Genomic DNA, 17,000 nt, shown 5'->3' on the forward strand with positions numbered 1-17,000 from the left:
ACACTCCACTGTCTTTCTCCATTGAAAGGACTGTTCAATCCTACTATCTCTTTCCTAGGCTTCAGCCAGTTACCAATCCACCACAGGACACTGCCTCCTACCCCCTGATTCTAATTTTCCTAACGAGCCTCTCGAGGTGTTCATATAGTTCATAATACCATCCTCTGCACCAGAACTCAAAACAAGCATGGGATAAAAATACAGAAGATGCTTAATTTTGAGAACCTAAAGATAAACCTGAACTTAAAGCAGCCTCCAGGGCTCAACAGCAGGAAGAATACACCGGGCAGACCAGACGGGCCTTACAGTCTTTACTGGCTGCTAGTGTCTTATGCTTCTCTGTTTAAAGCAATTTGGTTTGAGATGATATCCTGTTCTTCATTTAAATCTATAAGGTTTCAGTTAAAAATGGTTTTCTAAGGAAAGGAAAGAGCACATGATTAAATTAAAGCATATTTTAACATTAAGATTTATATTAAATTATTTGAATTAAATGAGAAAAATGGCCAAGCTTGTCCACATTATAAAGCAGCGCATTCATGCCATAGATTAATGAAATACAGTTAGCAATTGGGACAAGCCTTTGTGATAACTAAAACCTTTCATGGAAGGGGAACTGTTCTGGTTGCTGTGTTTCTCAGGAGGATTGACCGAGAATGCAGTTGTATATTTTACTTTACTGTAAGTAACCCCTTGACAGTCTTTGGTCACGCCTCAGAAAACTGTCTTTGTGTGTCATATTGGACGATTTTATGTACGTCTCATTGTACACCACCCTGAAAGGCATGAGATATACAGATATACAGTTGTGCTCATAAGTTTACATACCCCTGGCAGAATTTATAAGATGTGTAGCATTTGAAGAAAACATGAGAGATCAGACAAAACACGCCTGTTATTTTTAATGTGTTTCAAATTAAACTGTTTTATGCATCACTGAATGGCACAATCATTAAGCAAACCAAGGCAATAAAAAAAATAATAAAATGGTCCTGTTCAAAAGTTTGCATACCCTTAGTTCCTAATATCGTGTATTGTCCTCTTTTGCATCAATGACTGCTTGCAGTCTTTTGTGATGGTTGAGAATTTTCCATTCTTTTCTTTATAATACCTAACACTAATTTTGACCACCACTGCACATGTGGTAAAACTGCCTATTCCTCTTGGCAAAAAGCCTCCAGATCCTGTAAATTCTTTGGCTGTCTAGCATGGACTGCCTGTTTGAGTTCTCCTCAAAGCGGCTCGATGTTGAGGTCAAGAGACTGTGATGGTCACTCCAGAACCTTCACTTTCTTCTGCTGCAGCCACTAAAAGGATCGACTTGGTCTTGTTTCAGATCACTGTCGTGTTGGAAAGTCTAAGTGTGCCCCCATGCACAGCTTCCTGACTGATGAATGCAAATTATTTTCCAATATTTTCTGATAAGATGCTGCATTCATCCTGCCATCAATTTTGACCAAATTCCCTGTGCCACCCAAAACAGCAGAGATCCACCTCTATTCTTCATGGTAGGGATGGTGTTGACTCCTCTCCAAACATAGCATTTATGGTTGTGACCATAAAGTTCAATTTTGGTCTCATCACTCCAAATTATTTTTTTATTCCAGAAGTTTTGAGGCTTCTCTAGGTGCTGTTTGGCGAATTGTAAGCGGGCTATTTTGTAGCATTGGAGCAGCAATGGCTTTTTTCTGGCAACCATGCAGCCCATTTTTGTTCAAGTATCTCCTTATTGTATATGCTGAAACACCCACACCACTTTGTTTCAAAAAAGCCTGTATTTCAGGAGAAGTTGCTTGTGGGTTTTTCTTTGCAACCTGACAAATTGTCCTGGCAATTGTGTCTGAAATCTTTCTTGGTCCGGTTTGGTATTAATCACACATCCGACAGATCAACAAGAAAAATGCACCAAGCTAAACTCTCTACTCCAACACTCAAACATATAAAACATGTTTCAACGAGAGAACGCTCATTCACGATCGCTGGAACCAACATCTGGAATAAAATGCCCACAGACCTGCGCCAGGAGCCCTGCCACAGGAAATTTAAACAGAATCTTAAAACCTGGCTGTTCAAACAAGCCTACACTTAATGAACATATACCCTTCAGAAATTGCTGAATATATGTTACACATACTATTCTCTTTCACTCTCCAAGTAGACCTTTTTCAATAACTCCAACTACATTCATTGATCTAATTCTTTGCCCTACTTTTAATTTTGTTAAAACTGTTTCTGATCCATAGATCCATCCCAAATCTCAGACTTCTAAGTTATATATATTTCCTATTATATATACCCCAAGTTATATATAATTTTCCTTTATATACCCTTCCCCTTTTAAGTACGTCTCCATTGTATAATATGATTATCCTATGTTTACTGGTTTTAATTGATATGTTATGTTTCATGCTAAATTCATTTGATTGTAAAGCTTGTTGCTGAATTATTGTTCATTGTAAACCAAGGTTATGTTTTTAACGTGCCGCGGTATATAAAAAATCCCTAAATAAAGAAAGAAAGAAATTAATTAACCAAACCCATAATTTTCCACTTCTTGATCAGACTTTGAACAGTACTGATTGGCATTTTCAAATCTTTGGATATCTTTTTATATCCTTTTCTTGATTTATAAAGTTGAACTACTTTTGCCTGCCGATCCTTTGACAGTTCTTTTGCTTTTCCCATGCTTCAGTAACCATTATAGTCAGTGCAGCCCTGGATGAAATGTATGAGGGTTTCTCAAGAAACTAATTGACTTTATAGACAGACACCAATTACAATCAAATAAGGCACAGGTGTAAATACCTACCCTTCGTTGCCATCTCAACCTTTGTGTGTCAAGTTAAGTGTATATTATCAGCCCTAACATTCAAGAGTATGTAAACTTTTGAACAGGAACATTTTATTATTTCCTTTATTGCTATGGTTTGTTTAATGATTGTGCTATTCTGTGATACATAAAAGTTTAATTTGAAACATAACAGATGTGTTTTGTCTGATCACACATGTTTTCTTAAAATGCTATATACCTTACAATGCTACATACCTTACAAATTCTGCCTGGGGTATGTAAACTCACGAGCACAACTGCATCCAAGAAACAAATGGGGGCGACATAGATGTTGGCTCTTCTGAACTTTCCAAGCAGTTGATTCCTACACAAGCATCTCGCCCCACCCTTTCCCTCCCTATCACTACCTTCCTCCCACCCATCCCTTTCTCTCCCCTCCCCCCCTCTACCCTCCCTGCTATCCTTACCATAATTTATCCTCATCAACAAGCCATTTATGTACATATGTTATATACTATAGTCTAATGTTCCATGTTTTCCTGTTAGTTCTGTTACAACTTGTTATATTTATTACCATGTTATAATGTAAAATATTCTTATATCTATTTATTACCATGTTATAATGTAAAATAGGGCTGTTACCACCCTATTCCTTTAGTTATCTGGAAACCGATGTGATATCTCGATCGAATGTCGGTATATAAAAGAAATAAATAAATAAATAAATAAAATCACTTCAGCTGTGTTCTGCAGTGCTCAAAGGGCCCTAGCTGAACTTCAAATGTGACTCATTTGACCTTTTTTTTTTATTATTATTTATATTCTGCCTTTCAGATTCTTCAAATCAGATTATATTCAGATACAGTAAGTATTTCCCGGTCCCCAAAGGGCTTACAATTTTGTACCTGGGGCAACAGAGTGTAACTTGACTTGCTCAAATTCACAAGGAGCGGCAGTGGAATTTAAACCCTGGCTTTCACCCTTCTACTCTAATTACTAGGCCACTTCTCCACACCTTGTCACATTTTTTATATCATGTTGACATTCATTTTTAAATGAATGATTGTTTAATTTCTTTTATGTATTTATATTTATTGTTCCCTTTTAATTATAGGTTTTAATTATAGGTTTTTTTTAGCCGAATGATTATCTAATTTCTTTTACATGTTTTTCATGTATTTACACCTATTGTTTTCCTGTCTGTTAATTTTAAATTAACATGCAGGAACTGTGAACCGCCAAGAAGAGTGGATTGAGTGGGCACAAATTTTACAAATACATTAATTAATTCAATTTATAACCATGCGCAGAGTTTGAATCAGACCTATAAACTTGAATGTGAGGTGCAAGGTTAGCATTGTTTGTTGTTGCATTGGTCCGACGTGAAATGAATACTTTGCAGACCAGGATACATACAACGGGCCCAATATAAGAATTATCATAAAACAAGTGGAAACATGCAAAACTTCACAGAGAAGATTTCTGTCCCTCCAAAGTTCTATTCCTGTCATCACTGTCCTTCCCTACCTGCCACTTCTCCTGACTCCCATTCACTGTGCCAGTCTCACTGGCTCCCACAGAGAGAGGAATGAGTGTGGGCCTGGGACTCCTCTCTCTCTCTCCACAGCTCAGGAGCAGAAAAGAGTCAGCAGGGAAGCCTAGGGATCTCCTCCCTGCAAGAAGGATTAGCACAGGGGTCTGGGGATCTTCTCCTTGCAGTTCAAGAGGAGGAGAGAAGAGTCAGCTGTGGCCTGGGGGATCTCCCCAGAGCCAGTTAATTACAAAAATTACTAAATGACGGCTGAAAAAGATCCAGGTGGTCCATCCAACCTGTCCAGCAAGTTTATTTCTTTCTTTATTTTGTATGAGTGGTAACTGATGCTCTGTGCAGGTTACCCCAGTTAACACAGGTTACCCCCTTTTCTTCATGTCCTTTCTTTATCTGTTAGGGATCCTCTATGTTTATCCCACACTTTTCTGAATTTTATTACTATTTTTGTCTTCACTGCCTCTTCCAGGAGGGCATGCCATGCATCCCCCACCCTTCTGTGATTAAATATTTCCTGACACTGTGCCTAAGTCTATGCACTTGCAACCTCATATTATGACCCTAGTTCTACAGCTTTCTTTGCATCAGAAAAGCTGTGATTCTTGTGCATCATTAATACCTCACTGATATTTAAAAGTCCGTATCGCTGTCCTTTCTTTCCTGCCCCCCCCCCCTCCAGTGTATTTAGGTCCTTCAGTCCCATACATCTTCCAGTGCAGACCCCACACCATTTTGGTTGCCTTTCTTTGGACTGCTTCCATCCTGTATCCATCCTTTTTGAGATACTGCCTCCAGAACTGAACATAATACCCCGGGCATCTTTCTGGGCTTGCACAGCAGAGAGAGCTACCACCATGTCACATTGCTTCACTGCTTTCAGATCATCAGACACTATCATCCAGGAGGTCTGTTTCCCAGTCTGTGCACATCAGTCAATTGCCCCTCCCCCAATCACACAGAGCTGCTTTGATTTTTCTGCACCCCCAAATGCATGGCTCTGGCATTTCTTGGCCTTGAATCCCAGCTGCCAAACCACCAAAGTTTTCTTAGATCACTTTTTTTTATTCTTCTCTACTCCTTCCAGCGTATCCACTCAGTGTCATTCGCAGAAAGACAAACTCTTCCTTCTGGCCCTTCTGCTACGTCGCTCACAAAGATATTGGACAGAACCGGTCACAGAACTGATCCCCGAGGCACTCTAATCACTAGGAACCTGCCTGCACCACATTTTCACAGTAAGCAATCTCGATGCCACACAGACCTCTTTTGTTCTGCTTTTGTACAATGTGTGGCACATTTAAAAAAAAAAAAAAAACTTTATTCTTCTACAAAACTAGAAATTTTGTTCTTGAAACAGGCATCTGAAACAGTGAGGTCCTTATTAGTACAAAGATAGTATTGTACATGTATTTCTGAGACTGCATAGGTACCATCTTCAACTGTAAACTGAAGGTCAGCAACAAACCACACAGGAAATTAAACACGAGCAGGGGACTGTGTGAAGGCGGCATGCTCCAAGAGTCCTTTTACTGCGTTTTGAATCCTGATGTAACTCTTCAGAGGCTTTTTTTTTTTTAAGGTGGTTTTACCTTCACTTTTCTGTTGGGGCAAGTGACCACTGAAACAGTCGCCCCTCTTTCAAAAAAAAAAAAAAAAAGTTTGTGTGCGTGTGCATGTAAAACAAATATTTATTTGCCAATGAATAAGACTGCTAATATCTAAACTATGCCCAAGCTAATGTTGCTGGCTAGAGTGCTTGGGTTTTCCTGTACAGAACATAGTAAAGCTTTCACTTAGGTCTCTGAAAGTGCCACAGTGCTTTCCTACCAAAATTACCTGGAATCAAGGGGTGGAAGGGGTTGTATTGGACCAGCAATATAAAATTTTCCAAGGGATCTCAGGTTGAGTTACCAAAGTTTTCAGCCATTCTGCTGAAGATCTGCCAATTTTGCTGGACACTGATCTGTTACACAGATTTTTGACAGCCAAGCATACTGTAAACTCCAACAAACTGCACAGTGCGCTGGACGGAAATGCTGGAGATTTCCCTGCCTCTTGGGCAAGGAAATAACTAACAATATCTGAATCATAACTCGCCTCGAGCATGGATTTGGAAAAGGCTAGTAATTAGATCAAAAATCCAAATCCACCCCCACCCCCCAAAAAAAAACAAAACACCAGAGTTAGAGACTGGAAGAACATGAAAGACAAGAAGTGAATGAGAGCGAGGGATAATTTATGCATCTGTGAATGTTACAACTGCAAGCACTGTTGAGCGTTGATTACCATTCTTTTCAGTGAGTATATGGGGACTGAGGGATGTCAGGGGTAAGCGATAGGACTAGAAAGCAACCAAACTCTTCTACAATTCAAATTCTAATCAGTCTATAAAGCTGCATCTTTCACATCCTTGGAACCCCCCCGGAGCTGAGGCAGAGCTGACCACCCAAAAGGAGACTACACTGGACAACTATGAAAGAACCAGTACTATCAACAATACCTCAAATAATTCAGTCCTCATTTAGAACAAATGATGCTATTAAATGCATCCTGTTTCCTTTTTGGTTTTATATTTCATCCCTCTGAGGCAAATGTGTTTGAAGTTTTGACAACTCCCCTCTAAGCAGTTACTTGTACCAGAGAGATCTGTGCTAATACTAACTTGACACCCAAAACATGAATACTACAAAACAGCTGAAAGTAAACTTGTAAGAGATGGTTTCTAGCATAGAGGGAATGGGCGTGACATTTATTCCTCACCAAAGAACAGTTTGGGCAACATGTGACAATATCTATTTATGTGCACCATTTATTCCATGAGAATTATGTATGCTATTCTTCATCTTTGTTTTATTTTTTTTGTTTTTACTTTTTGCTGCTTTTTAGCTTTTTCTTATTTTTGTCTGTATTTGTATTTCTTTTTTATAGTTAGCTTTTTGTTTTGGGTTTTCCTGATTTTTATTTTGACATTTTTGGAAGTTTTTTCTTTTATAGTTGTGATTTGTTTTGTTTGTTTTGTTTTTTATTTTTTTTATTTTTTTGCTTCTATTTTATTCTCTCTCTTCCATGCTGGCAGTGGCTTTCAAGGCCCAACTGCAGCAACAGTGGTAGCTTTTATTCTGGCATGGACCTGCTACATATGAAGGCAGCTCCACCCAGGACAGCACCAGGTATCAATTTTTAGGTGCCAGGGTAACATGATATCAGGGTATTTTCCATCTCTGAGAGTAAATGGTAACAAAATGGGAGATGACAGATAAAATGACCTGCTTTGTCATGTTCCCAAGAAGAGGCACTAAGGTCAACCAATAAAAAAAAACCACACAGCACACTTTGGTAAACCTCAGATATAATTGGGGTGGGGGGGTGGTGGTGGCAAGGTTCCTAGCATAGATAGGCTGACTTGGTTATGTTTCCCAGCTAGGGAGAAGGCATATCAAGCAGGTGGTCAAACTTGTACAGCTGACAGCTTGGAGATAACTTCAAGTAGAGTAGTGTAGGGAAGGCAGACTGGCAGAGCCAACTGTCCTTATTTTGGCTGTTTACTGCTCAGCGTGATTGAGCATATACTATAGGTTTCCGTAAATTGCTCAACACCCAGGTCACCCATTTTTTTTCCTACTATTACCTCACCTGCCCCCACCACTGCACTCTGTATCTATTTCAAGCATGCTTACATTTTGTCATGACGTTAGTTGCTCAGTGATGGATTTAGTTTTAGCATTTTTTAGGAACCCCCCTGCCCCAGTCTTCATGGCTTCTGGCAAAAGCAACTCCCATTGGCTCTGAGAGTTGTGGCTATGGCAGCAGTGACAGGTCACTGCATCCAGAATTTTGCCACTGGAGGCACAGGCCTCTGCCAGTAAGCAATTCCATGCATCCAATAACCTCTCTGAAAAAGAAATATTTCCTCATCCTCTCTCAGGCTTGCTGTGATATTTTTTATCTCTGTTATCTGAAGTAAAATTATTTAAGTGCTAGGGTATCATGGAATTACAATGATACAATTTTCTCTGCTGTAAACTTGCCCTAACTTGGCTGCCAACTCCATGAAACATCATAATTCATTTCAGGATTCGGAAAGGATAGAAAAGGAACTGAATGGCAGATCCATTAATTCTTCACAGGGTATTAAAACACTGGCTAGAAAATCTTGCTCTGGTATTCATCACCAGAGCTGAAAGCCAGTATATTCATAGGAGAAAAAAAAAATTCTTCTTAACAAATTACATGCCTCATTCAAGCATTGTCAGAGGGCTTACTTTGCATGCACATTAAATATAGAAATTATGGAGGTATACTTCTGGTTTTGTTCCATGCATTCTATAATAAATCCTCCTCCTTTTTACCCAAGCACCATTAGTAAACATACGCCCCTACTCACAAAGGTGCGGTAACTGGCAAACACACATTATTTACCACAGCCCCTGTTCACTGATAACCTGCATTAATGTCAAATGTACCTATGTGAATAGGGGAGATAGTAAGGAGGGGAAGGGGGGCTACCTCGGTGTTCTTGTGTGTTCTACCCAAGGAGGGTCAGACTTTTTGATGCAGAACCGAAAACAGTTGCATATGAGAGTGGCAAAAGGCAGGACATGGACTGGGGGAGCAGGACGAAGTGAAGCCAGGGCCGAACTGCTTCCTACCCTCTCTCAGAATTGGTTTCTCTTGCATTTGTTAAAAACTTGCCCTCTTAAGCTCCACTGTTAAAAATCAGAACAAATCTTCATGACTGACGAGAAATGCACTTCGCCATTGCTGTTTTTTTAAACAAACAAACAAAGGCAAATCCTATAGTAAAAACTGGTCAGTTAGTAAAAACAGATCCATAAGTGGGAAAAAGTAAGTGTGCAATATGGTCAACCGTTTTAATATTTCCTTTGGGGCTGCATTCGAAATAAAGTCTTAAATATCCACTCCCACTTGGAAACAAACTTAAAAGTTTATGCCCGCAAAAGAAAAAAAAATTGGAAACTGCGATTTCGTAATGGGCATAAATATATGCCTTTGGGGGAGAAGTGCTTGGGGACTGTGGCGGCACGCGTTTCCCTCGGGGTTCCAGGTATCTGGGCCAAAATGAAAGCACGGGGGGTTTTCCAGAGCCAGCCACTTTTCCTACACCGTTTCATAACCCCGGGGCTCCACAGTATCCTCCCCATAGCTGGCCCGGAAAGGTTTGTTTCGCCCGGGGTGCGATTCTGTCGAGGAGGGACTAAGTCAGACAGAGCGAAGCAGGGAGCGCGCGCTCCCGGCTCCCTCCCCCCCCCCCGCGCAGTCGCGAGACTCTTCAGGGCAGCGGTTCCCCTCCCCCCCCCCGTCCCGGACACCAGGGAGGGGGCCCCTCCCCCGCGTCCACATCGTTCACGCGTGGAGGGACGCACGAGCTGGCGGAGAAGCGGCGACCCTGCACGCGCGCGCTCTCTCTCTCTCTCTCCAGGGTGGGCCCTGCTTTCTGCCCCCCCCCCCCCCCCGGCACACTTCCCCGAGGGGGGGGGGAAGGTAGCGGACCCTCTGTGGGGGGGGGGGACGCCGCTTCCACGTCTATTCTAGTCTCCCGCGAGCCAGATGTGAAGACGTGATTGCGCGAAATTGTTGTCTCCGGCTTCAAGGAAGTGGGTGTTTTGCTATTTGTTTCTGATGGAATGGGAAAGATCAAGGATGCCAGCAAACGCAAGAACGAGAAGACATCGTAGCCAAAGCAGCAAAAATAAATAAATAAAACAAAACGGTTTTCAATTTCAGTTCGTTAAAACAGCTCATCAAGTCCAATCCGCAAGAAAAAAAAAAAAAGCCTCCCCCGCCCACTGACGGCCAGAAAGATACATTAAATAAGGGGGAGGGGGGGGGGCGCACCACTTACCCAGAAGCAACAGTTTCAACTCCCTCCTAGCATCCTTCTTGTCCCTGCGCAGCTGTCTTTCGATCTCTGCATTTATCCTTTGCGATTCCTTCTCTTCAGCAGACAGGCAGCAACCCGCCATGACAACAAAAAAAAAAAATTAAAGGGAGGAAAAATGCCGTCCAAAAAAAAAAAAAAGAAAGAAAGAAATGTGTGTGCGTCGTCCTCCTTTTCACATACAAATAATATGAATATTAGTATAGCAACCGACTAGCAATCCGATTTCCTTCTGCTCCAGGCAAAGGGGGGACAACAAGCCGTCCGTCTCCTCTCAATCCAGCTCCGGGGGAGGATTTTCACCACGTTCAACCAGCGGTCCCCTTCCTGTCCCGATCCGGTCCGAAAGAGCAAGAAAGAGGGGGGGTGCAAATGACAAATATCGTATCTCTCGCACTGTAATCTGCCAGCAGCGTTGGCTCTCCCCCCAGCCCCTGAGCACCAGTAGCCCCTTAACTCCCTCCTCGGTATCTATCGGGGTCACGCAGGCAGCGAGGAAGAGAGCTGAAGCTAACAAATAGCAAAGTTTATAAAGATCAAGAATCCTTCTCGTTGTTGTCAAAAAAGAAAATCACATGCTGTATTTCCTGTATGCACACAGAAGAGCAGCGAAGGGAGGGGAAGAGAAAGAGGGGAAAAAAAAAACACACCCTCGCCTGTGAAAAGTCAGGGCTGGTGGCGGTGGGAGTGGATACAGGGAAGTGTTTCTGTTTCCTGCTGGAGCTGCTGAAGTGGAGGGGGTGGAGGGATGGAGGGTGGAGCGGGAGGGGGTGGTTCTCCTTGCCACCCGGCCCAGCCGGGCCGACTGCTAGCGTGCAATGGCGTCTGCTACCGGCCCTTTTCTTTCCTGCTCTTTCTTTTTTTTGTCTTTTTTAACAGCAGCCCTAGAAAAAGATGCACATAACCCTCTGTTATGCACTGAAAACATAGAACAAGCCTTAGCTGCTTATTCATTCTTTTAATTCTGAGATTCCCCCCACCTCCCATTCCTTGGCATAGAGGGATATTTTTTTTCCTCTTATTTGGTTATTCATGAATTCATCAGGGAGCGAAAATAAATCTCTCAGGGCAGAAAGCCAAAATGAAATAATAAATAAAGTTGTGTGGGGGCGGGCAAGGCAGCGGTGGATGTTTTGCACTGGTAAACACGTAGGTGGTACATTGCTATCGATCAGGCATCTGTACAATGAGGACAAACCTGTTCTACAGAGCTTGTGGGAAGCCAAACTTTTTTTTTTTCTTTTCTTTTCTTCACTGTTGTTAAGCTTGAAGCATATTTTGTTCGCTAAAAGCGGGGTGGATGCGCTTTCACTTTCCCTAAGCCCCGTTTCGTCAGGCAGAGGAATGAGATGTATGTAGCTGCTTCCCAAGATTTCCAATCGGCTTTTGATTTTCAGGAGAGGTTGATTCAGTTCTGGTTTTACCCCACTGATTGGAGGAACCTGCCGTTTTGCTTTTCTTAAGGAGTACACCGGTAAGTCAGAAGCTACACGTCCCTGCATGCAGTGGGGTAAAACCAGGACTAGATCAACCTTGTCGTGAGAATCTGGAGCCAGCTGGCAATCCTGCTGCTTCCTGGTGCTGTTCCGTGAGCCATGAAAGCTAGCAGTTTGGGTTTATTCTGTGGTGTGTTCCACAGCACCCCCCTGCAGGGTGGAGTGCAACAGGAAAGGATCTAATCTCAGCATCCTGGCTACCCTTTGGCTAGTTGTATTCTTAAACAAAAACTAAAAAAAGCTAGTCACAAACCCCCTTACCCAGGCTCCCTCTGTCTCTCTTGCTCACACACACAACCCATCATACAGGCTCTCTCCCTCACACACACACACACACAGCCTTGCTCTCACCCCCCACACCCAGGTACTCATCCACACACTCAAGCAGTCACCCAGCCACCACCCAGGCTCTCACCCAGCCATACACACAGGGCCTGGGTCTCATCTTCAGCCGCCAGCAACTCTGCATATTCATACACCCTCTCGTAATTTACGGTCTTTAGGCAAGGCACTTCTTTCGGTCCCTTCAATAAAATCAGCACATCTTAACGCAGTTAGGGAAAGAGCCCTTTCAATAGCTGGCCCTAAATTGTGGAATTCTCTCCCACTTGAGCTACGTTTAGAGGAGAGTATTCAGCTTTTTAAGAAGCAACTAAAAACATGGTTGTACACGCAAGCTTTCATCACGACAGTATGATTCCAATCGACTCTCCCTGGGAACTAGAATATAGTCAGGAGATTTTTATATTTTTATTAACCCTATTGTTAGTTTGATATTGAATGATTTGTATGTATTTTATTATTTTAACTGACTATTGTATAATTCTATGTTATATTATTTATAGGGTTTTATTTTATCTTAGTTTATTTTATTTTACGATATTTTATTTGTTTTTAGGACATGTCGTTAAAGACAGTCCATTGCTCTATTGTAAACCGACTTGAAGTGTACACAATATGTTCGGTATATAAAAATGTTTACATAAAATAAATAAATGAGGTCCGCTGGCAGCCATTGCGTCCTCTTCCTCTCTTTGGGCACTAGCAGGATGGGGTCTGCTGGTGGCCATCGCATCCTTCTCCTCTCTTTGGCTGTCAGGGGATGGGAGCTGCTAGCAGCCTCCGCATCCTCTACCTCTTTTCAGGGGCCGCCGAGTTGTGGGGTGGGTGGCAGCAGGAGTTGCGCTTATCTGAATGTCTTGCCGCGAGATTAGCCCTGTGGCAGCCAGAGATAATGTTTGGGTAAAGATGATTCCTGCTGTCTGGGATGAGGGTGTAGGGAGGTGTGATATCATCGGATTGGGCAGGAGTTTAGTTTATCACTGCCTGAACCGATCGCTTCATGGGGGTAGGGGGGTTAAAAGTTGTGCACGGCTGCGAAAAAAGTTGTGCACACTCGCAACTTAGAGATGTGGATCTCAACCTTTCTTCTGTCGGGACATACCTGACAGATGGTTCTCACACACTGAACACATGTCCCTCACGGGACTTAATGTAACTGCAAACCTTTCACTACTAAACACTTCAAGGCCGATACAGAACGGTGCACTCGTTTACCACGCGATTGGCTGCGTGTCTATTACCCCTTATACTGTAAGGGGTAATAGCGCATCGAAAACGTGCCGCCAACCCCCCAAAAATTAATAGCGCTCATCGTATGCAAATGCATGTTGATGAGCCTATTAGTTAATCGCTCGGGATATTGAAGGTAAAATGTGCGGCCAAGCCCAACGGCAGGCGTTAAATTCTGAGCAACCCGGAAAAGTGTACAGTAAAGCAGAAAAATACGGCTTTTCTGTACACCCTCCAACTTAATATCCTACTGATATTAAGTCGGAGGAGCCAAAAATGAAAAAAAAAAAAAAAATCTGCCTATCAGTCAGCGGGTTAGAAGAATGGATGCTCAATTATGCCGGCCTCTGTTTTCCTAACTATGGCTGTCAGCAGGGTTCGGAAACTGACACCGGTAAAATAGAGCGTCGGTTGTCAGGACCCGCTGACAGCCACCTCTTTGCTAATAAGGAGGCGCTAGGGACTCGCTATTGTCCTTGGCGCCTCCTTATTAGCAAGACACCTAATTTAAATAGGGAATCGCACGCCCAGGAGAGGTGCCTGGGCGCGCATTGGGAGGGTGAACGCTCAACATGGAGTGCCGGCTCTCCCGCATTTTTTACTGTATCGACCTGTTTGAAAACATAAACCCTTGTAAAACAAAAAAAAAAGACACCTAGAACCTTAGCATACCATACCAAACTATACCAGCACTATCTCAGGACTCAAACAGCAACTGCCTTATCTGTGACACAGCAGCAACGCAAATATTACACCATGCCCTAGAACACTAATACACTATTTACTGGGGTTAAAAAAACAATCCCTACTGCTACAAAACCCTACAGAAAAACTGCATGCCAGCAGAAATACTGCACCTCTGTTACACATGCAGAACACAGACAGACCCTTACCTAATACAGAATAAGGGACTCCAAATTAGGAACAGAAACATGCAGAAAAATATAAAATGTAAAGCCTGAAAGAACAAAATGCAAATGTTTGATGCACATTCCCTAACATAACATATGCCAATCACTAAAAATTATTATTATTTTTTTTTACCTTTGCTGAATTATCTTACTTTTCTAATTAGTTGGTCCCAGGCTTTTTTTTTCCACATTCCTTTTCGTGGTCTCTTCCCAATTTCTTTTACAAGGTCTCTTTTTTTCTTTCTGTTTCTTCTCTCTCCACCTGCCTTCTTCCCTTCCTCCCTCAAACACACACTCAGGCTCTCATTCTCACGCACTGTCTCTCACACACACACTCAGACTCTCACTTCCACATGCTGTCTCTCTCACACACAAACACAGGCTTTCACTCTCACATGCTGTCTCATACACACAGGATCTCACTCTCACTCTCACATGCTCTCTCACACAAACACAGAGGCTCTCACATGCTGTCTCTCTCTCTCACACAACATATAGGTTCTCATTCCTACACACACATGCAATCTCTTAACTCACTCTCACACACACACAGACACACCAGTGGCGTAGCCATGCGTGGGCCTGGGTGGGACATGGCCCACCCACTTTTGGCTTAGGCCTACCCAACCGGAACAGGCCTGTTGGAGCAATGCCATCACGTGATCCTGTCCCCATGGCGGCGAAGAGGAGGACCGCAGCTGCATTGCCGCCACAGGATCCCATCCCCGCAGTGGCGGAAGTAAGACTTTGGCTGTGCGTAATGAAAAGGCCCTGTATAGGTGCGTGGTTGGCCTCCCTGAGGCTGCGCAGGTTGGTAGGGGCCTGGACTTCCGGTCTCCGCCCAGACGAGGTCGTGTCTCACCTGCCTCGGCGCTTGCTCGGCGCTCTTCTCCCGATTCGCCGAGGCCCAAGGGCACACGCTACAGGTGGCCAAGGCCTCCCAGCGTAACAACTTGCCAAGGCCCTGTGTGCGCAACAGATAGCGAAGGCCTCCGAGCGTATCAGGCACTCAAGGCCTCCCGCGTGCAACAAGATTGGTTCTGTTTGTTTTCTTTGCTTTTTACAGTGTATATTTGTGCATTTATAAACTGCAAGAAATATAAAATAAATTAATACAGATTAATAAGGAATTTTTAATTCTGGTGAGTGCTTGAAATAATTGAGATAAAGTGTTTTTAAATTTTCACGCATGATGCATAACGGCTATTGCAAACTACTTAGAAAGCCATTGTAGGGTGCAGTATATGGCATTATTTATCAATAGGAATACAACTAGTAGGTCTCAGACCTGCATGCCTACAGCCCACCCAGGTTAAACTTGTGCCCACCCAAAGAAATCAGTTCTGGCTACACCATTGACATGCACATACTCTACAGGGCCTCAGCCTCTCTCTCTCTCTCGTCTCTTGGCCTCCACTTCACGGGTTGCCATGAGATGTGCTCTGCGGCGGCCCTCGTCTTCTCAGCCACCACAAAGATGGGATCCGCGGCGGCCCCGCTACTGGGCTTTCCTCTTCTTTGGTCTGCCATGAGGCGGGATTCCGTGGCGGCCCTGCCACAGACACTGCTTCTCTTCTGCACGCGGGCCCCAACGCTCCTCCTCTTTCCTGCCCACACGGCTCCAGCAACGTTTTCCCCTGGGGCCATGTGGGCAGGAAAGAGAAGGAGGACCTGGAGGTTGGATCTCTTGTTTTCTTTGGCCTGTGGCGGGATGAGCTCCACTATGGCCCCCCCACCGATCTTCCTCTGCAGGGGGAATAAAGTTGTATGCGGCCAAGCACGCATGCAGTTTAGAGGGAAAAGCAGATGGCACCCTCCTCCCGGCTGTCACCCAGGGTGGACCACCCCCTTGCCCCCCCCCCCCTTAGTATGTCACTGGCAATGGCCCTGTGGCTATAATACAGTCCCAGCTGCTCCTCCTGCTGCCAGTGCCTTTTCTCTCCTGTAGCGGGTGTGGGTCACACATCAGCTGTACAAACTGCAGGGCGCTCCATAGATACAGAGCACTGTGTTGGTGCAAACAACAGATGTTTGAACCAGGTGGGCAGCAAGAGAGAAAGAAGAGGCACCAAATCCAATGGCACAAAGCATCAAGGACCAGTTTAGAGGCCAGTGCAGGGCATTAGGGACGTGCATTGGTTTAAAATGAATTCACGAAACGTGACAAATAAGGGCAATTCGTTTCATTCAGGTGGCCCCAAAATGAATCAAGAGCACACCCCCCCCCCCCCCCCCCAATGAAATGAACCTTATTTGTTACATTTGTTTTAAATGATTGCATTGGGTCTAGGCCTAGGAACGAGGCCAGGGTCTTGCCTAGGGCATAGGCCAAGGCCCAAAGTAGGGGCCACGGCTTAGGCCTGAGTGCAATGCCAGGGTCTCGGCCTAGGCCTGGGCTGATGCCAGGGCCTCAGCTGAGACCCGAGAACCCCCCGAACAATCACTTACCTGATCCTTCCGGTGTCCGCAGAAGCAGCCAGGCTAGTTCCTGATGCTTGGGCCTCGACCCAGACCCAATACTAGGGCCCTGCTCAGAGGCCCTAGCACAATGGAGAGCCTCAGCCCGGACCCAGGCCCTATGCCAGGGCCTGGCCATGTTCCGACACCTGGGCCTCAGCCTAGGGTCAGGCACAGCCCCGGAGCCCAGGCCTCGGGGCAACTCTGACAACATCCTTTCTTTTTTTCTTCTTCAACTGATGCCGTCTGCTTGAGTTGCGCCAGAGTTAATCAACCCCGGTGCATTGCCTCCAGCAGACGATGCCATTTTGATGTCAATCCTGTG

The 17,000-nt window shown here is 44.1% G+C and overlaps 1 protein-coding gene across 1 annotated transcript in view; it reads right to left on the minus strand.

Moving 5' to 3' along the window:
* LOC115099110 (guanine nucleotide-binding protein subunit alpha-14) overlaps positions 1–10,324 on the minus strand; it is a 389,345-nt gene extending 379,021 nt beyond the window's left edge. The window contains exon 1 of the mRNA XM_029616466.1: positions 10,204–10,324. Within this exon, the coding sequence (XP_029472326.1) occupies positions 10,204–10,324 (121 nt within the window). The remainder of the gene's footprint in view (positions 1–10,203) is intronic.
* Between the last annotated feature and the right edge of the window lie 6,676 nt (positions 10,325–17,000).

Source organism: Rhinatrema bivittatum, chromosome 1, assembly GCF_901001135.1.
Source record: "Rhinatrema bivittatum chromosome 1, aRhiBiv1.1, whole genome shotgun sequence".
Lineage (NCBI taxonomy): Eukaryota > Metazoa > Chordata > Amphibia > Gymnophiona > Rhinatrematidae > Rhinatrema > Rhinatrema bivittatum.